Source organism: Jaculus jaculus, chromosome 13 (genome assembly GCF_020740685.1).
Source record: "Jaculus jaculus isolate mJacJac1 chromosome 13, mJacJac1.mat.Y.cur, whole genome shotgun sequence".
NCBI classification, from domain to species: Eukaryota; Metazoa; Chordata; class Mammalia; order Rodentia; family Dipodidae; genus Jaculus; species Jaculus jaculus.
In genome coordinates, this window is record NC_059114.1 from 13,783,831 (window position 1) to 13,804,624 (window position 20,794).

At 47.7% G+C, this 20,794-nt stretch overlaps 1 protein-coding gene across 1 annotated transcript in view; it reads left to right on the top strand.

The window, feature by feature from the left end:
* Acacb (acetyl-CoA carboxylase beta) overlaps positions 1 to 20,794 on the top strand; it is a 140,975-nt gene that overhangs the window by 13,138 nt on the left and 107,043 nt on the right. Inside the window, exons 2-3 of the mRNA XM_045132566.1 lie at positions 18,267 to 18,399; positions 20,388 to 20,526. Of these exons, the coding sequence (XP_044988501.1) occupies positions 18,267 to 18,399; positions 20,388 to 20,526 (272 nt within the window). The remainder of the gene's footprint in view (positions 1 to 18,266; positions 18,400 to 20,387; positions 20,527 to 20,794) is intronic.

Sequence of the window (20,794 nt, forward strand, 5' to 3'; positions counted from 1 at the left end):
TTATTTAATTTATCTATTAGAGACAGGGGAAGAGAGAGAGAGAGTGAGAATGGGCACACCAGGGCCCATGGCCACTGTAAACGAACTCCAGACGCAAGTGCCACCATGTGCATCTGGCTTACATGGGACCTGGAGAATCCAACCGAGGGCCTTAGGCTTCACAAGCATGCACCTTAACCGCTAAGCCATCTCTCCAGCCCACAATCCTTGTTTTTAATGCGGATGTTTAATTTATAAAATTGAGCCATTCTTGGGGCCAGATGCCTGTCTTTAATCCCAGCATTTGGGATGCAGAGGTAGGAGGATCCCAGTAAGTTCCAGGCCACCCTGAGACTACATCGTGAATTCCAGTTTAGTCTGGGCTAGATAGCGAGACCCTACCTCAAAAAACAAAAGTAAATAAATTAAACAAATAAAAAGCTACCCTCCTAATGGTGGCCTAGTTGGGAAACTACAGGCCTCATTGGCTGGCTGGCATGACACATGAGTATCCTAAGCAGTGAGGACTCTTGGAGCAGGAAGATACTCTGAAGTCGGTTAAGCCCCTGATGTAAGTAAGGTTCAGAGGTGGTGAGCTGTGTCAGCCCTGAAGCCTATGGCCCAGGGGAAGGAGCGGGAGGCTCGTCTTCTCCTGCAGATCAGACTAACAGAGCCTTCAGGGAGCCTTTCTGAATATATATGTATTTTTTTCGAAGCAGGGTCTTGCTCTAGCTCAGGCTGACCTAGAATTCAGTATGTGGTCTCAGGGTGGCCTTGAACTCTTGGCAATCCTCCTACCTCTGTCTCCCAAGCACTGGGATTAAAGGTGTGTGCCACCATGCCTAGCTCTGTTTTATTTTTTTATTTTGAGAGAGAGAGGCAGATATATAGAGAGAATGGGCATGCCGGGGCCTGTAGCTACTGTGAACAAACTCCAGACTAATGCACCCCCCTGTGCATCTGGCTTATGTGGGTATTGGGGAATTGAACTTGGGTCCTTAGTCTTCGCAGGCAAATACCTTAACTGCTAAGCCATTCCTTCAGCCCTGTTTGTTTTTGAGACAGGGTCTCATGTAACCCAGACTGGTCTTGAACTTGCTATGTAGCTGAGGATGACCTTGAACTTTCCTTTTTAAAACATACCTATTTTTATTTATGTGTGTGAGAGAGAGTGAGGGACTCGCGCCAGGGCCTCCAGCCACTGCAAATGAACTCCAGGTTCATGCCCTGCATTGTGCATCTGGATTATGTGGGACCTGAAGAATCAAACCTGGCTCCTTAGGCTTTGCAGGCAAGCTCCTGAACTGCTAAGCCATCTCTCCAGCCCTGACCTTGAACTTTCTGATCCTCCTGCTTTCATCTTCCAAGTGCAGGAACTACAGGCATGTCTCCACCACACCCAGTCTTACATGGTGTTGGGGATCAGTCCCCGGGCTATCAGGCATGGTACACATTCTACCAACTGATCTATGTCCCCAGTCACAGGGACCCTTTCTGACGTGCTGTGGTTAGCTGTGTCTGAAAGAAGGATGCTGCGGCGTGTGGGGAGGAATACCTTCTCATCTTCTCAGGGTACTGAGTCCTTCAGTGAGCACGGAGGTCATGGCTATCCGTGTTTGCAGCCCTAATCTATTTCTTCTGGCAAAAATTCCCAAGACCTTGAGTTCACCCAAATCAGGTCATGTGGCCAGGGGATGCAGTCCTTTCTGACCTTTAAATCTGTTTACATGAGTTCAGCAAAGCAGTATTGAATCACATTTAACTGCACATACTTTATTCCTGAAACAAAATCATTTTACATTCATCAGAGAAAAATAAACTTGCAGGAATTCAGGCAGGTCCAAGACATTGGGTCCCTGTATTGATGTGCATGCACTATTGGGTGATGACAGTGTTTGTCTCTCGGCTTAAGGTTCTTTTTACTTATTTGTTTGCAAGTAGAGAGAAGTAGAGAGGAGACAGACAGAGAGAATGGGCATGCCAGGGCCTCTAGCCGCTGCAAACGAACTCCAGATGCATGCACCAATTTGTGCACCTGCCTTTATGTTGGTATTGGGGAATCGAACCCAGGTCGTTAGGCTTTGCAGGCAAGCGGCTTAACCACTGAACCATCTCTCCGGCCCTTAGCGTAAGGTTAAAGTTGCTAAAAGATAGATTTATCCCAACCCTGCCTGTGTGACTTTGAACATGTGTTTCCAAGACATGGAGCGGTCACTTGGGCTGATCCTAACAGGGCTTTTTTTTTTTTTTAAATTATTTATTTTTTCCTCAATTTTTATTAACATTTTCCATGATTATAAAAAATATTCCATGGTAATACCCTCCCTCTCTCCACTTTCCCCTTTGAAACTCCATTCTTCATCATATCCCCTCCCCATCTCAATCAGTCTCTTTTTTATTTTGATGTCATGATCTTTCCCTCCTCTTATGATGGTCTTGTGTAGGTAGTGTCAGGCACTGTGAGGTCATGGATATCCAGGCCATTTTGTGTCTGGAGGAGCATGTTGTACGGAGTCCTAACCTTCCTTTGGCTCTTACATTCTTTCCGCCACCTCTTCCGCATTAGACCCTGAGCCTTGGAAGATGTGATCGAGATGTTACTCAATACTCCAGTCACTTCTTTCCAGCACTATGATACCTTCTGAGCCGTCCCAAGGTCACTGCCATCTGAAAAGAGAAGATTCTCTACCCAAAGTGAGAGCAGCGTTAATATGCGGGTATAAATATTAAGAGAAGTGCTTACTGGGCAGTTTGATAAGCATAGTGTATACATTTTTCCAGACATCAGAAGATGTTACACCCCTAGGGCTCATGACTACCCCCTAACAGGCCTTTTTAGGAGTTTGAGATGCTGATCTTGAGGGCTGGCCATCATGAGCATTCACACTGAGAACAGTTATAATTCAGTTGCAGCGGAACTCTGGGGGGGGTGACAGGTGGCACTAGGACCCTGCATTGCAGACACCGCAGTGGCCAGGACTGTGGTGTGCATCCTGCATGCTGGCCATGGGGTCAGGGGTCAGAGCATGGAGCACTCGGTGCGGATCAGAATGGAGAAGGGCTCTGTGATGCTTTGAATGTGAATGTGTGTCCCCCATACACTCAGGTGTTTTATTAAAGCTTGTAACTTGGATCTCCAGTGGCCTGGCTGGAGGAGGTGTCACTGGGCTCAGATACTGGGATCCAGCCTGAAGGTGTGCTGGGGGGGGTGGTGGTGTAGAGAGCAGTTGTGAGCTCAAATGTGGGGTCCTGCTTGCTGCTGGCTCCTTTCTGCTGCTTTTTGGTGTTTGCCGGCTGGTGGTGATTTCTCTCTCTCTCTCTGCTTCGATTTATGAATGGGAACTGGCTGCTCCTGCCATTTATGAAACTTGCCCTGGGTCTGTAAGCATGAACTAAGTCCCGTTCCTGCTACAAACTATGCGTGGTTTGGATGCGTACCCGGGATTGTGGAGCTTGTTACGTACAGGCTCCTTGGAAGAGGCTTGGGTTGGATGGGATGAAATAAAGGTGAGGGAGCTGGGCGGGGGCTGAGTAGAAATATTTGGGTTTCAGTGTGGCCCAAGTCTCCTAATTTGAGGGATGTCACTGCCGTGGGAATTCTGTTCAGAACTAGAGATGCTTGTACATCTAAGACGGGTCCTCACACTCAGCTGAGCTTTATTTGCTTTTTTTTTTTTTTTTTTTTTTTTTTTTTTTTTTTTTGAGGTAGGGTCTCACTCTAGCTCAGGCTGACCTGGAATTCACTATGTAGTCTCAGGGTGGCCTCGAGCTCATGGCAATCCTCCTACCTCTGCCTCCCGAGTGCTGGGATTAAAAGCATGTGCCACCACACCTGGCTTTAAAATTTCAAGGGTCTTTGAAGTAGTTGCCTGGGCTACCCCTCCTCATCCCAGAGATGCCGAGTTCATCTCAGGCATCACTCTCTCTCTCTATTTTTTAAAATATTTTATTTATTTGAGAGAGAGAGACAGTGAGAAAGAGAGGGAGGGAAAGAAAGAGGCAAATAGAGAGAGAGAATGGGCACACCAGGGCCTTCAGCCACTGAAAACAAACTTCAGACGCATGTGCTATCGTGTGCATCTGCCTTACATGGGTCCTGGGGATTTAAACCTGGGTTCTTAGGCTTTGTAGGTGAGCACCTTAATCACTGAGTCATTTCTACAGCCCTTCTTTCTCTATTTTATAAGTTTTAGAACATTTTTAAAAGTTTTATTTATTTAAGAGAGAGAGAGAGTGGGTGCATCAGAGCCTCTAGCCATTGCATATGAGCTCCAGACACATGTATTACCTTGCGCATCTGGTTTATGTGGGTACTGGGGAATCAAACCTGCGTCCTTAGACTTCTCAGGCAAGTGCCTCAACCACTAAGCCATCTCTTCAGCCCTCTTCTTCCTCTATTTAAAAAAAATATTTATTTATTTGAGAGAGAGAGAACAGCAGAGAGAGTAAGAATGGGCTTGCCAGGGCCTCTAGCCATTGCGTGTATCACCTTGTGTGTCTGGCTCATGTGGATACTGAGGAATCAAACCCAGGTCCTTACACTTTGCAGTGCCTTAACCACTGAGCAATCTCTCATGGATGCATGTCTGTGCACAGGTGTACACGCATGTATATGCACGTGTGTGTGGTCATAAGGCAACCTCAGCTATCATCCTCAGGAATGCTTTCAAGATAGGGTTGGTTTCTAGACCAGGCTTACCTGGAACTCACTCTATAGTCCCAGGCAGGCCTTGAACTCACAGTGAACCTCCTACCTCTGTCTCCCGAGTGCTGTGGTTAAAGACATGCACCACCATGCCTCTTTTAATTTAATTTTACTTGTTTTTTTTTTGAGATGGGGTCTCTTATTGGCTAGTGAGCTCTAGTGATTCTCCTGTGTCTGCCTCCCTGGCGTTGAGATGACAGCTCAGGTCACTGTACCCAGCATTTTTGCGTGGGTACTGGGGAATTGAACTCAGGTCCTCATGCTTGCAAGGCAGGCACTTAACTCATTGAGTTCTCTCTCCAGCCCAAGTGCCAGTAATGCTTAAAGCCCCCTATGTCAGCTTAGCTGGCAGTCAATGTGCTGCTTTCTGGAAGGACCAAACAGTCAATCTTTTCACCTTCATGGCCATGTGGGCTCCCTTACAGTTACTTACTTGGCTGTTTCCTGTGGCCGTAGCTACACAATGGAACAGAACTGGACATGTTCCAAGCAAATGCTGACGAGTACTGAAATTGGAACTTAGAATAATGTTCATGTGGTACAAGATCAGATTCTTTTTTTTTTTTTTTTTGTTCCCCTGCTCCCCTACCCAGCCATTTAAATCTGTGAGAGTATTCTTAGCTCACCCGAGGTACTGGGTTTGGCCCGGGGCCTCTCTTTGCTCCCCATTGGCCTGGTGGTCTTTCCATAAGTCATCAAGGGGGCGAGTGGCCTGGGAAATTTTCAAGTGTCTGTTTATCTGAGAGCCCAGTTTTGAGTTGTCTGTAAGATAAGTGTTATCTGCTTTTACTGGGCTACAAAGTGTTCCTTCTTTTTTTAAAAAAATTATTTTTATTTGAGAGAGAGAAAGAGGGAGAGAGAGAGAGAGAAAGAATGGGCACACCAAGACCTCTAGCTGCTGCAAACAAACTCCAGATGCATGTGCCACCTTGTGCATCTGGTTTATGTGGGTCCTGTGGAATCAAACCTGAGCCCTTTGGCTTTGCAGGCAGGTGCTTAACGGCTAAGCCATCTCTCCAACTCATCCTTCTTTCTTTCTTTTTTGTTTTTTTTTTAAATATTTTATTTATTTATTTGACAGAAAAAGAGGGAGGGAGAGAGAGAGAGAGAGAAAATGAGAATGGATATGCTCCAGCCATTGCAAATGAACTACAGACGTGTGCGCCCCCTTGTGCATCTGGCTAACATGGGTCCTGGGGAATTGAACCTGGGTCCTTTGGCTTTGCAGGCAAACGCCTTAACTGCTAAGCCATACCTCTAGCCCCATCCTTATTTCTTTAAAAAATATTTTTTTATTTATATATTTGCAAGCAGAGAAAGAGAGAGAGAGAGAGAGAGAGAAGAGGGACAAACAGAGAGAATGAGTGCTCCAGGGCTTCTAGCCACTGCAAATGAACTCCAGATGTATGTATCTCATCATGTGGGTACTGAGGAATCAAACCTGTGTTGTTAGGCTTTGCAGGCAGGTGCCTTAACTGCTGAGCCATCTCTCCAGCTCATAGTGTCCCTTCTTTCTTTCTTTTTTTTTTCAAGATAGGGTCTTACTCTGGTCCAGGCTGACCTGGAATTCACTCTCTAGTGTCAGGGTGGCCTCGAACTTACAGCGATCCTCCTACCTCTGCCTCCTGAGTGCTGGGATTAAAGGCGTGCACCACCACACCTGGCCCTTCTTGCTTTCTGATAGCAGAAATGCTTAGTGCACAAGTTGCCTTCCTTCCCATGAGCTGGGAATTCCCATCCCGGTCTTAGGGAAGAAAAGAGAAAGTAAGGGATTTGAGGGCTCCATAATGCTAGGACTATACAGGTAACAGCTTCCTTGCACAGGAACAAAGTGGCTTAGCTGGGGTGAGCTGTTAGCTGTGGGCCAGGCTCTGTTATCTATTTCCATATACTCTGTTTGTTTTCTGGTTCTGGAGATGGTACTTGGGGTCTCCTGCATGCTAGGTAAGATTGAAATTCTAGCCCTCTATTTTTATTTTATTTTATTTAAAACTTTTTTTCTAGGTAGAGTCTCACTTTAGCCTAGACTGGCCTGGAATTCACTATGTAGTCTCAGGCTGTCCTTGAACTCTCAGAGATCCTCTTATCTTGGCTTCCCAAGTGGTGGGATTAAAGGTATGCACCACCACTACTGGCTTCAATTTTTATTTATTTATCTTTTTTTTTTTTTTTTGAGGTTGGGTTTCACTCTAGCCCAGGCAGACCTGGAATTCACTGTGTAGTGTCAGGGTGGCCTTGAACTCATGGCGATCCTCTTACCTCTGTCTCCCAAGTGCTGGGATTAAAGGCATGTGCCACCACACCCTGCTCAATTTTTATTTATTTTTAAATCTTTATTTACTTGATAGAGAGAGCGGGGGCGGGGGGGGGAGAGGCATTTGAGGCCAAAGGTTAACATCTGGTATCTTCCTCAACTACTGTCCACCTCAAGGTCTCTCACTTGAACCCAGAACTTGCCAATTAGATGGAGTCTAGCTAGCTAGCTTGCCTTGAGGATCCCCAGTCTCCACCTTCTGAAAACTGAGATTACAGGTGGTTACCATACCCTCCTGGTTTTTATGTGGGTGTTGGGAATCCAAACTCCAGAAGCTCTTTACCTGCTGATCCATCTTCCTAAGCCTTATCTTTACATTTTCTAGCCAGAGTCTCTCTATGGAGGCCAGGCTGTTCTTGAATTTACAATCCTCCTGACTCCTGACTCCCAGGTGCTAGGATTATACATACATACAGCTTCGGGTGCTCCAGATATTTCCACTGAATGAGAAACTGAGACACAGCAGATTGAAGTAGCTTTCCTAGGGTTAGAGCGGGCCAGAGCTGGCCGATTCCTGACTGAAAGCCTGGAAGGCTTGCTCATGCCCAGGTAGGGCTCTGTTTGTTGAGACTGTATAATGTTTTTTTTTTTTTCTTTTTTGAGGTAGGGTCTTGTAGCCCAGGCTGACCTGGAATTCACTCTGTGGTCTCAGGCTGCCCTTGAACTCTTGGTGATCCTCCTACCTCTGCCTCCCAAGTTCTGGAATTAGAGAGAGAGGGAATTGGTGTGCCAGAGTCTCCAACCACTGCGAGCGAACTCCAGATGTGTGCACCACTTTGTGCATCTGGCTTTACATGGGTGCTGGGGAATCAGACCTGTGTCATTAGGCTTTGCAGGTAAGTGTTTTAAATGCTGAGCTATCTCTCCAGCCCTGCATAATTCTTTATACATGACCTGTATATTGTAGGATGTTGAGAGATCTTTCTGGCCTCTACCCATTACATGCCACTATCACACTCCCTAAGTTGCGACAACCTAAGTACCAAGAGAGGCACTTACGACTGCCACATGTCCCCAGGGATAAGAATCACCCTTACTTGATGACTCTACATGCACTTTTTTTTTTTTTAAATTTCAGAGGCAATATGTGTAAGGCTGTTTTTTTATTTCCTTCAGCACAGTCAACAGGAGACATATTCAGTTATCCTAGCTATCTTTGTGTCTCAAATTAGATTCTGAGGTTGGAGAGAATTGGGTAGGGAGCTCAGCTCTTCTGCTTCTTAGCTGTGTGACTTGGAGTCTGTGGGCCTCTGCGAACCTCAGTGTCTTCATGGAGAGCAAGAGAGGACCAGCTTCTCTTTCACAGGGATGTGGAAGTTCAGCAAGAGGTCCTTGGGCTCTGGTTCACTGCAGGGCCCTTGAAAATGTTTCTTTTCTTTTCTATTTCCCAGGACAGTCCTGCCTGCCTTGTTGCCTGTGTTTGGCATTTGGCTGGCACCTCTGTTGTTGATTGCTACCCGAAACCATTTCCAAAGGCACCATGGAACATTTTCAGCCCTCACCCTTTTTCCTGCTGACCAAGGTCAGGGCGCTGGGCTGCAGCGCAGCCCTCAAGACGCGCCCCCTTCAGTGGGAGCGGATGCCAGCGGAAAGTCAAGCCGTCTGGAGCCAGTGTCGGTTGGCTTCTGGCATTGTCCAGGGAGAATTAAAATGACCCCTGTCCTGGAGACTAGGCTTCCCCTGGCAGCACTGCATATTTTCTTGCCTGTTTGCAGCGATGGGCTTGTAGCATGTCTCTGTCACCAACTTCGAAATCACAGCAGTGTCACATACATTTCCCAGGCCTCCGACTCACTGTGCTTTAAGACAGATGGCTAAGATTTTTACTGCTTGTATGTATGGGAGTGTCTAATTAAAAAAAAATATTTTACTTATGGGAAAGATAGAGAGGATGAGAATGGGTGCGCCAAAGCCTCTAATCACTGCAAACAAACTCCAGACATATGTGTCACCTTGTGCATCTGGCTTTACGTGGGTACTGGGGAGTCAAACCTGGGTGCTTTGGCTTCGTAGGCAAGTGCCTTAACCACTAAGCTATCTTTCCAGCCCTGTGTCTGACTCTTTGTGAAGTGCAGGGTCAGGGAAAGCCATGGGCAGGTGAAAAGAGGGTTCAGATGGGGGCTTGGTGGAGCTGGTTCAGCTCATATCTGCTGTCTTCTTTTGCATTTTTGGTCTTTCGACGTAGGGTCTCACTCTAGCCCAGGCTGACCTGGAATTCACTATGGAGTCTCAGGGTGGCTTCGAACTTGTGTTGATCTTCCTACCTCTGCCTCCTGAGTACTGGGATTAAAGACGTGTGCCACCACGCCTGGCATGTCTTTTGTTTTTTAAAAATTATTTTTATTTATTTATTTATTTGTAAGCAGAGAGAGATAGAAGAAAGAGAGGGAGAGAGGAAGAGGAGAGAGAATGGGCATGCCAGGGCCTCTGGCCACTGCACACTCCAGACGCAGGCACAACTTTGTGCATCTGGCTTTATGTGGATGGTAGGGGATCGAACCCAGGTTGTTAGACTCTACAGGCAAGCGTCTTAACCGCTGATCCATCTCTCCAGCCCCTCGTGTTTTGTTCTTGCTGGCTACATGTTCGACAATCTCAGATCCCACTGCCAAAGCTGTGTGGGGCTAATAATACAGTGTGCCACATAGCAGCTTTTAACTTTTTTTTTATTAACAACTTCCATGATTATAAAAAATACCCCATGGTAATCCCCTCCCTCCCCCCACTTTCCCCTTTGAAATTCCACTGTCCATCATATCCCCTCCCCATCTCAGTCTCTCTTTTATTTTGATGTCATGATCTTTTCCTCCTCTTATGATGGTCTTGGGTAGGTAGTGTCAGGCACTGTGAGGCCATGGATATCCAGGCCATTTTGTGTCTGGAGGGAGCATTTGATATGGAGTCCTGCCCTTCCTTTGGCTCTTACATTCTTTCTGCCACCTCTTCTGCATTAGACCCTGAGCCTTGGAAGGCTCTGCGGTCATTTCTTTCTATCACTATGATACCTTCTGAGTCGTCCCAAGGTCACTGCCATCTGAAAAGAGAAGATTCTCTACCAAAAGTGAGAGTCCAGCTTTTACTTTTCCTCTTGGTTTATCCTTGTAACCTTCATTAAACACTATTTGATGAGGAGGGCATTACTGTCCCCACTTCACATCTGGGCAAGCTGAATCCCTTGTCCAGGAGACACTGGGACGGCTGTGGTCTTGGATGTCCTCGTTACAGACTTACATGGTTTCTATGTGTGTTTGTGTGGTGTGAGTGTGCGCGTGTGTGCGTGCGGAGGCGTGAGGTTGAGGCTGGGCGTTGTTTTCAATGGCTGTCCACCTTAGGTGAGGCAGTCTCTCCCTTGAACTCAGAGCTGGCCTGGTTAATCTAGCTAGCTAGCTGTCCCTGGTAATCCCGTCTCTGCTTCCCAAGTTCCGGGATTGCAGCTGGGCCACCACGCCTTCTAGCTTTTACACAGGTTCCGGGAGTCTGGGTTCAAGTCCTCACACTTGTGAACAAGTGCTTTACTGACCGTCTGAGCCATCTCCCCAGCCCAACTGCATTCTTCTTACTGGAAATAGTTTATCAGAGCAGGAAATATTTTTAGGATTTGGGCAAAGAGAAGAAAAGAGAACCCATCATACTGTATCTCTCCCGCCAAATATTAACATTTTATGGACTGGGAACATGACTCAGCAGTTAAATGTACTTGCTTTCGAAGCCTAGCGGCACAGGTTCAATTCCCCAGTCCCCACATAAAGATGTAAAACGTGGTGCGTGGGTCTGGAGTGCATTTGCAACAGCAAGAGGCCCTGACATTCTTTCTCTCTCTCTCCCTCTCTCTCAAATAAAAATATTAAAAATTAGGGGCTGGAGAGATGGCTTAGTGGTTAAGGCATTTGCTTGCAAAGTCAAAGGATCCCAGTTTGATTCTCCAGGATCCACGTAAGCCAGATGCACAAGGGGGCACATGCACCTGGAGTTCATTTGCAGTGGCTGGAGGCCCTGGTGTGCCCACTCTCTTCCTCCCTTTCTCTCTCTCAAATAAATAAATAAATAAAACATTAAAATGTTAACATTTCAGTGTCCACTTCCCTAGGTTAGGAATATGCAAATCATGGTCCTCAAACATGTAAGGGAAAAGTCTTAGAGATGAGTTTGCAGGGAACATGCAGGTAGACAGCTCAGGCTGGAAGCGGAGTTTTATTTCAAAATCACGCAGAGACACCTCACATTTCCGCAGTCTCGGGACTGGAAACGTGAAGTGCCCAATAGCATTTGCAGGAGGCTTTTATCTAGCAGTCAGGGTGGAGGGAGAGGGCGATGAGGGACTGGAGCAAGCTAACTTCTTTCTTCTGAGATAGGCGGCAAATGTCAGGCTTCCCCCGGGTCCTAAGTCAACACGCTTCTTTCTTTCGAGACGGAAAGATTTGCTAACTCCTTCAGAATCTGTTTTACAAATAGAGTGTGCTGGTTTGGGGAATGTAATGTGCCACTCTTTTGTTGTTTTTGTTGTTGTTTTGTTTTTTTCTAGGTAGGGTCTCCCTGTAGTGCAGGCTGATCTGGAATTCACGATGTAGTCTCAGGGTGGCCTCAGATGCACAGAGATCCCCCCAGCTCCGCCTTCTGAGTGCCGGGGTTAAAGGTGTGCGCCCCCACGCTTGGCTCATCACGCATATTTGCAAGATGACGTTGATCTTTCAAAGTCCTCAGCTGCGTCCTGCGTCCTTCCAGAAGTCCGGCGGTAGGGAGGCTATAGAGGTAGAGGATGCTGCCTGTACCTCGCACGAGGCACCAGGGCCATCTCAAGACTCATTTCTCTGTTCTTTTTTTCTTTTTGGGGGGGTTTTTTCGAGGTAAGGTTTCACTCTAGCTCAGGCTGACCTAGAATTTACTATGTAGTCTCAGAGTCTCAGAGTGGCCTTGAACTCATGGTGATCCTCCTACCACTGCCTCCCAAGTGCTGCGATTAAAGGCGTGCGCCACCACACCCGGCTTGTTCAACCGGGTGTTGGGGACAGGATCTGGGCTTATGGAAGGCTTTCCCGATGGGAGTTGTGTTGGACACGGAGCCACCTCTGCCGCTATCCGTGGGAGGGAAGGCTTGACGTGGAAGAGTGCCTCAGGCCTGCCGACAAGCTGGGTGATGCCCAGTGCCTGGCTAGGCATCTTTGTGCCGCTCTGTGAGATGGAATCCTTCTTCTCCGCTCACTCCTGTGCTTCTGGATTTGGGGTTCCCTGCCCAGACAGTAGTGATGCTTGCAGATGGGCTTGTGAAGATCAGTCAGTTCCTCACAACCTTCAGTCCCTTGAACCTTCTCATCCACTGCCTCCAAGGTTGCCTGACAATACAGGGTGGCTGACCCCCCTGGGTGGTTAACCTCTAGTTGCCACCTGAGTTCCCCACTGTAAGGTTAATCCAGATGGACAGAGTGTGGGAGTCAAACCTCCCCAAGGGCTGAGTGTGGCGCATGCCTGGAATCTCAACACCTGGGAGGCTGAGGAGGAGTGACAGTTCAGCTGCATAGTCTGGGCTGCATAGTGAGATCCTGTCTGAAAAACAAAACAGCAGGGGCTGAGGGGATGGCTTAGTGGTTAAGACACTTGCCTGCGAAGCCTAAGGACCCAGGTTCAATTCTCCAGGACCCATGTAGGCCAGATACACATGGCGGCACATGCATCTGGAGTTCGTTTATGGTGGCTAGAGGTCATGGTGTGCCCATCCTCTCATAAATAAATAAAGAAAGTAAGAAATAAAGCAATATCCTCACCAAGCCATAGCAAAGAGTTATTTACTGTTATTGTCATTCTTGTAATATTTTATTTATTGATTTGCAAACAGAGAAGGAGGAGAGAGAGCGCAAGAGCAAGAATGGGTGTGCCTGGGCCTCTTGCCACTGCAGACAAGCTCCACGTGCATGGGCCACTTTGTGCATCTGGCTTTACATGGGGTAATGGGGAATCAAACCCAGACCATCAGGCTTTGCAAGCAAGCACCTGAATCGCTGAGCCAACTCCCCAGCCCTATAGCTTATGTTTTGAAATCCACCAGAACCTCGAGGAGAGGAGGTGAGATTAGCGCCAACATCTTGGAAGCTGGAAAGGAGGCAAACAGGCATTAACCAGCTGAGTAGCACCAAGAAGCTCCCAGATCCAGAGTCACCCCAGTAAGCCCCAAGGAGCAGCACAGGGCTGTCATCACCAGAGGCCTCTGGAGCTGGGTCTGACAGGGGAACCTGAAAAGCCTAAATAAGAGCAATGGGGTGGAGGGGAGGCTTCAGACTTTCTGTGCCGGGCGCCTGGGTCGCCCCCTTCAGCCCAGAGGGGAGGTGGGAGGCAGATCGCACTTGGCAGAGGGAAAGGTGGAGGGACTTGGGACTGGCCGTGGATGGGCAGAGCTGAAGACTTGGGGCCTGAATCCCAAACAGGTGTGTGGGTGTCAAGGCCCCAAACCACGTTGTGCCCAGGCTCTGAGGATGAGTTTTAGGGTCCAGAAAGAAAACTTTTCCTTGGGGAATCTGACCGGGGAGGGAGAAAGATTCTAAAGGTTCTGACTTGGGGAACCCCCCCCAAAAAAATCAGTCTCCCCTCAAATCACCTATGTGGAGTTCAGGTTCAGGCAGCTCTACCCTGTTCAGTGCTTTCTCGCTCCTTGTAACCCTTGTTTGCTCAGCATCCAACAAACAGGCTCTTGTTTGTTTTCTTTTTTCCTCTCTGTCCCTCATTTTGGAATGTATTTTGAGAGAGAGAGAGAAAGAGAGAGAGAGAAAGAGAGAGAGAGAGAGAGAGAGAGGGAGAATAGGTACGCCAGGGCCTTCAGCCACTGTGAACAAACTCCAGACGCGTGCGCCCCCTTGTGATACACACCACATTGCATGCTTGCATCACTGTGCATCTGGCTGTATGGGATCTGGAGATTTGAACATGAGTTCTTAGGCTTCGCAGGCAGGCTCCTGAATGACAAAGCCATCTCTCCAGCCCTCTGTCCCTCTTTTGAGACGGGTCTCTCTGTGGCACCTAGTCTGGCCTGGAATTCACTATGTAGCTCAGAATGGCTTTGAACTTATATAGATCTTTCTGCCTCTGTGTAGATCTTTCTGTCTGTGCCTACCAAGAGTTGGTACATGCCATCATACCTCACGTGAGAAAACATTCTCTCTTTCTTCTTCTGTCCTACTAGGGGTAGGACCCAGCACCCCATGCATGCTAGGCTAGCATCCTGTCTCTGACCTCTACCTTCTTAGGTACAGTTTCTGCTTTAAAAAAAAACAAAAAACTTTTATTGACGACCTCTGAACATATACACAATATACCATGATCAGAATCCTCTCCACCACCCTCTTTTGTCCCCCTCTCAAATCCTTCCTTAACTAAGTTCCTACTTTTAATTTTTACTTTTATTGATTTTATTCTATTTATTTTTTTGTTTTTTTGAGGTAGGGGCTCACTCTAGTTCAGGCTGACTTGGAATTCACTATGGAGTCTCACGGTGACCTCAAACTCATGGTGATCCTCCTGCCTCTGCCTACTGAGTGCTGGGATTAAAAAGGCGTGCACCACCACTCCTGGCAAATCCCTACTTAAAAAATATATATTTATTTTTATTTACTTGAGACACACACCGAGAGAGAATGGGCACGCCAGGGCCTCTAGCCACTACAAACGAACTTTCAGTGTATGCACCACCTTGTATATCTGGGTTATGTGGAACCCTGAGTCTCAAACCTGGGTCCTTAGGTCTTGCAGGCAAGCGCTTTAACTGCTAAGCCATCTCTGCAGCCCTAATTCCCTTCTTCTTTCCAACTAGTCCCTGGTGTGTTTTGATGTCATCATTTCCCCCCAACCCCCGCCCCTCCCAGTATGCTGGTCTTGTGTAGGCAAACATCATGAGTCATGAATGCCAAGGCCAGTTTGTGTCTGGAAAACAGTATTACAAAGCACTCCTCCTTTTCCTTTGGCTCTTACATTCTTTCCATCACCTCTTCCACATTAGGTATAGTTTCTTTTCTTTTTATTTAATTTAACTAATCTATTTAGCAGAGAGGGAGAGAGGCAGATAAAGAGAAAGAGGTGGGGTGCTCCAGGACCTTCAGCCACTGCAAACAAACTCCGGATGCACGCGCCACCTGTGCATCTGGCTTACGTGGGCACTGGCGAATTGAATCTGGGTCCTTAGGCTTTGCAGGCATGCGCCTTAACCACTTAAGCCATCTCTTCAGCCCTCCCATACCCTTCCTTAGAACTCTACTTGAGGATGTCTTCCACTGAAACCAGAGCAACACACAGGATACCGTCAGCAGGACGTCCAATGTAGCACCAAAGGGCATATCCTGAGGGTGGTGAGGACTAGGAAGCCCAGGTCACACCCTATGCCATTGTGTGTAGGATCCTGTTAGCCACGTGAAACTATTGGAGGGTACGCTCCTGCAAGGAGCATAGGAAGCAGAGATGCTAACTATGTGTTCTATCTACAGCATGCCTCTCTTGCATTGTTTCTTCCATGTTTATTGTGCACAGGAGAACCCTCAAGAAAGAAGCAATCACCCAGTCCTCCACGCTAGGGGTTCTACCCTGGGGAAAGGCAGAAGGAATTCTCCAGCGAAGGAATCCCACACACACGCGCCCCTGTGCATCTGGCTTTACGTGGGCATTGAGGAATCAAACCCGGATTGTTAAGCTTTGCAGGCAGGCACATTAACCACTGAGCTGTCTTGGCAAAAGGGACGGTAAGGATGCCAGCCTAAGTGAAGCCCAGAACGCTGACGAGAGAGGTCACCTAAGGAACATAACGGAACTAATTAATTGGCCTATGGGAACCGAGCATCTTCTGCCAGTGGGATGAACCAGCCATAGGTGTGAAGAGTGCCAAGAGAAGGGAAAAATTTTTAACCTAGGAAAAGGCGAAGAGAGGAAACGAATCTGGTGTGTCAGAACTCTCAGATTTGCCAGGTGTGGTGGCGCACGCCCTTAATCCCAGCACTCGGGAGGCAGAGGTAGGAAGATCTCTGAGTTTGCGGCCACCCTGAGACTACATAGTGAATTCCAGGTCAGCCTGAGCTAGAGTGAGACCCTTATTTAAAAAAAAATAATAAAAAGGCCTGGAGAGTTGGCTTAGTGGTTAAGGCATTTGCCTGAGAAGCCTTAAGGATCCAGGTTCGATTCCCCAGGACCCATGTAAGCCAGATGCACAAGGTAACACATGCGTCTGGAGTTTGTTTGCAGTGGCTAGAGGCCCTGGCATGCCCATTCTCTCTCTCTCTCAAATACTATATGTGTGTATATATATACATATATATATATATATATATATATATATATATATATATATATATACATATATATATATACACACACACACACACACACATACATACATACATACATACATATACATACATATATGTATTTTGTTTTTGTTTTTGAAGACCCAGGAAGAAAGCCGGGTGTGGTGGTGCCCGCCTTTAATCTCAGTGCTCAGGAGGCAGAAGTAGGAGATTCACTGTGAGTTCAAGACCATCCTGAGACTACATAGTGAATTCCAGATCAGCCTGGGCTAGATGAAACCCTACCTCAAAAAGCCGAAACCAAACAAACAGAAAGAGACACAGGAAGAACTCTTAGCTCTAATGGTCATGGACCTCCAAGGCTGTGTGAGAGGGGGCAGAAAGTGTGTCAGAGCCACAGGGTAGAAGGAGTGCTTGGGGCAGTGTCCTGACACGAACTGTCGGGTGCATTCATGACCCCACAGTGGTGGCCAGAGCCCACCACAAGGTGCACACTGTTCTGAGCCCATGGAGGATGGAGGAGGACCAAAGGAATGAGACAACGAAACAGAGGAAGGACTTCTTGGACAGAGGAGGGTCCTCAGTGGGGTGGGGGCGGGGGAGAGGGGACAGAAGATGACGGGATGGGAAATACAAGCAAAATGCTGGATGCCCATCTATTAAAGTTTTCAATGTAAGACAAGAAAGAAAGATGGCAGGATGGCTGTGGTTAAAGGTGTTTGTTTGTAAACTTCTTGGCCTGTGTTTGATTTCCCAGTACCCATGAAAAGCCAGATGCACAAAGTAGCACATGCGTTTGGAGTTTGCTTGCATCAGCCAAAGCCCTGACACACGCATACTCAGTCTCTCTCTCTCTTAAATAAATAAATAAAAATATTATCATAGCTAATAAAATACTGAGTACCAAAGGACAGTATAGCCCCACTGAGTGGCTAGGGGAGGGAAATAGATGGGGTAAATATATAAGAGCTGAAAAGGTGACGATCACGTGTCTTAGTGGGCACCCTCTAAGATAGCGCAGTTGGGCACCAAATAATGTTCCAGTCAATGAGCAACTGCTTACATGACGGTGGGCCCATAAAGTTATAGCCTACTGCTAAGGCGGGAGGGGGCAGGAAGAAAGGAAGGGAGATTATAGCCTTGAGCTTTCACAGGTTAGTTTGTGCAAGTTCAGTCTGTGATGTGCCCACAATGATGAAAGCACCTAGCGGCATTCTTGGAGTGCATCTGTACCGTGAAGCAATGCGTGATTGTGTATAAGTGTTGCTTAGAACCTTGCAGATGTGAACATACCAGAAAAATATGACCCGTGATTTGCTGTAGTGAGCATCGCAGAGGGGCAAGGCAGAGAGCTTCCATTTTGTTATGATATGTTTCTAAATTGTCTTCAGCTCTTTTCTTTTTAAAAAATATTTTCTTTCTTTACTTGAGAGAGAGAGAGAGAGTTGGGTAAGCCAGGGCCTCCAGCCATGCCACTGCAAATGAACTCTGGAAGCATGTGCTACCTTGTGCGTGTGGCTTTCGTGGGTACTGGGGAATCCAACCTGAGTCCTTAGGGTTTGCAGGCAAACGCCTTAACCGCTAAGCCACCTGTCCAGCCCTGTTGTCAGCTCTTTAACTTTTTGAAAATACGTGTTCAGAAAAGCACAGGGAAAAGAATGCAAGTACCACTTAACAAGCATTAGAATAAAGTATTCGAGTGTGTAGACTTCCTTCCTGGTCATAGAACACCCATCCTTGCTGTAAGTTTTCAGAATTTAGTTGAGGTCCTATACTAGGGGTGGGCCAAGGGCATGGGACCCTTGAGACAGTTCCTCCTGCCCTTGAGCCTTCTTGAGCTTGCTTCCAGGTCTCCGGTGTGTGTTTGTGTGTGTGTGTGATTGCGTGTGTGCACACATGTCTTGTTGACATTGGTTTTGGCCGTGGTGATTCGAGCTCCACCTCCTTCCAGAAGGCCCAGCTTCCTCCCTCATGGCTCTGTCTGTCCTCTGTGCAGGCCGAGCATGTCTGGCCTCCACCTGGTGAAGAGAGACAGAGAACACAAGAAGCCGGACCAGCACAGAGACTTCACGGTGGCGTCCCCTGCCGAGTTTGTTACCCGCTTTGGGGGGAATCGGGTCATCGAGAAGGTACAAAATGGGTCTTGTATGCTTGGTGGTCTGCGGTAGGATGGAGAGGGCCCCCCCTTCCTGGTTGGAGGTCCACCTTTGGGCATCTTCCTCATGTGACAGGGAGGGCGTAGAGCTACCTTCTTGTGACACCTGCTTGCATACTGGGGACTGAAGCTTTTCAGCCTCCCCTAGGCTGATGCAATGGTGTGTTGCCCCATTTCACAGAGGTGGAGACTGAGGTCTTTGGCATGGTCAGAAGGCTCCTGAGGGCGTTGGGGAATGATGCATAAAAGCTAGCCCTGTCTTCATGAGGTTAGAACTTTCCGGAGAGGAGACCCATGTTCTGCCGTGACCATTACGGGAGGGCAGCAGCTAACCATTGGCCTATGCGAAGGCTTCCTCATTGTTCCTGTTCCTTCCCACGAAGGCCTGGGAGAGGGGCTGTGTTCTTTTTTTTTTTTTTTTCTGCTGTATTCATGACAAACTGCCATCCAGAGACTGGACACTGGCTGTCCACGGTCGTGGCGTAGCGAGTGGAGCTGAGATTTGACCTCAGATTGGATTGGCTGCAAGGACTTGTTCTTTCAGAGGAGTGCTGTCATTTGTTTTCAGCTTTTGGTTTTATTTTATTTTATTTTATTTTATTTTATTTTATTTTATTTTATTTTATTTTATTTTATGTGTGCGTGTGTGTTTATTTATTGGAAAACACAGAAAGACAGAGAGGGAGAAAGAAAGAGAGAGAGAGAGGGAGAGAGAGAGAGAGAGAGAGACAAAGAATAGGTGCACCAGGGCCTCTAGCCATTTCTGAACAAACTTCAGACGCATGTGCCACTTTGTGCATCTGGCTTTATGTGAGTATTGAAGAATCCAACACGGCTGTCAGGCATTGAAAGCAAGCACCTTAACTGCTGAGCCATCTCTTCAGCCCCCCCACCCACCTTACTCCTTTTTTATTTTTATTATTTATTTATTTATTTATGTATTTTTGAGGTAGGCTCTCACTCTAGCCCAGGCTGACCTGGAATTCAAATTCACTTTGTAGTCCCAGGCTGGCCTTGAAGTCACAGTGATCCTCCTACCTCTACCTCCTGAGCCTTTAGCCTCCAAACAGGATAATGATCAAGCGTCCTTCTGTTTTTAGAGAGAGAGAGAGAGAGACAGAGAGAGAGAAGGATGTGCATGAGTATGGGCTTTAGCCTGCTATCGCACACGTGTGGAGGTCAGAGGCCAACCTTGGGGTGTCGGCTCTCTCCTTCTGTTTTGTTGGAGGCGGGGTCTCTTGTCATTTGCACTGGGAAGGCTGGGTTGGCTGACCTTTGAGCTTCCTGATTCTCCTGACTCTGCTCTCTTGTGCCTTAAGAGTGTTGGGATTATGGACAAGTGAGCCACTGGGCATCTGGCTTTACGTGAATGCTCGGGGGGCAAGCTCTGTTGGGCAGGCAGGCTTTTGGAGCAAGCTCCTTTAACCACTGAGCCATCTCCTCAGATAAAAGCTCTTTCTTTTTAAAAAATTTTTTGTTCATTTTTATTTATTTGAGACTGAAAGAGAGAGAGAGAATATGGGTGCGCCAGGGCTTCCAGCCACTGTAGACGAATTCCAGACATGTGCGCCCCCTTGTGCATCTGACTAACGTGGGTCCTGGGGAGTCGAGCCTCAAACCAGGGTCCTTAGGCTTCACAGGCAAGCGCTTAACCGCTAAGCCATCTCTCCAGCCCGATAAAAGCTCTTTCAAGGGGCTGTTGTGAGGTCACGGTGGTGCCGCATGAAGCCCCTTCTCCTTCCAAAGCCATCTTCTGGTCTATCCATCCCATTGGCTCCATCATCCCTTCCTTAGCGGGTGGACGATGAGCACAGGCTCAGTATGTGTTGGTGTGCATCACAGAACCAGAGAGGTGTGTGGTGCTGGGGAGCTGGGAGGCGACCCCCCTACCCAGCCTCCAGCAGCACGCACCCTCTATATGGCAGATACGCACCTCCACTTCCTTCCTGGGTCCCCCTCCAGGTTCTCATCGCCAACAATGGCATTGCTGCGGTCAAGTGCATGCGCTCCGTGCGCCGCTGGGCCTACGAGATGTTCCGCAACGAGCGTGCCATCCGGTTTGTGGTCATGGTGACCCCTGAGGACCTCAAAGCCAATGCAGGTACCCGAATCTGACCCCTTCCCCCCACCATAACATATCCTGTCTTCACCTGCCCAGGTACATCCGGCCTGAGCTCCGGAGCCCAGGATCTCTCTAATGAGCCCTGATCTCTTTGCTCTTCATTTAGCTCAAAGGTGTTTAGATAACGAATGTATTTTGTGCCTCTAAGACCCTCAGCAGAATTGGGGCAAGAGAGACAGGGTCTATGAATGCAACCTTTTTATTCAAAAAAAATCTATAAAAATAGCCGGGCGTGGTGGCGCATGCC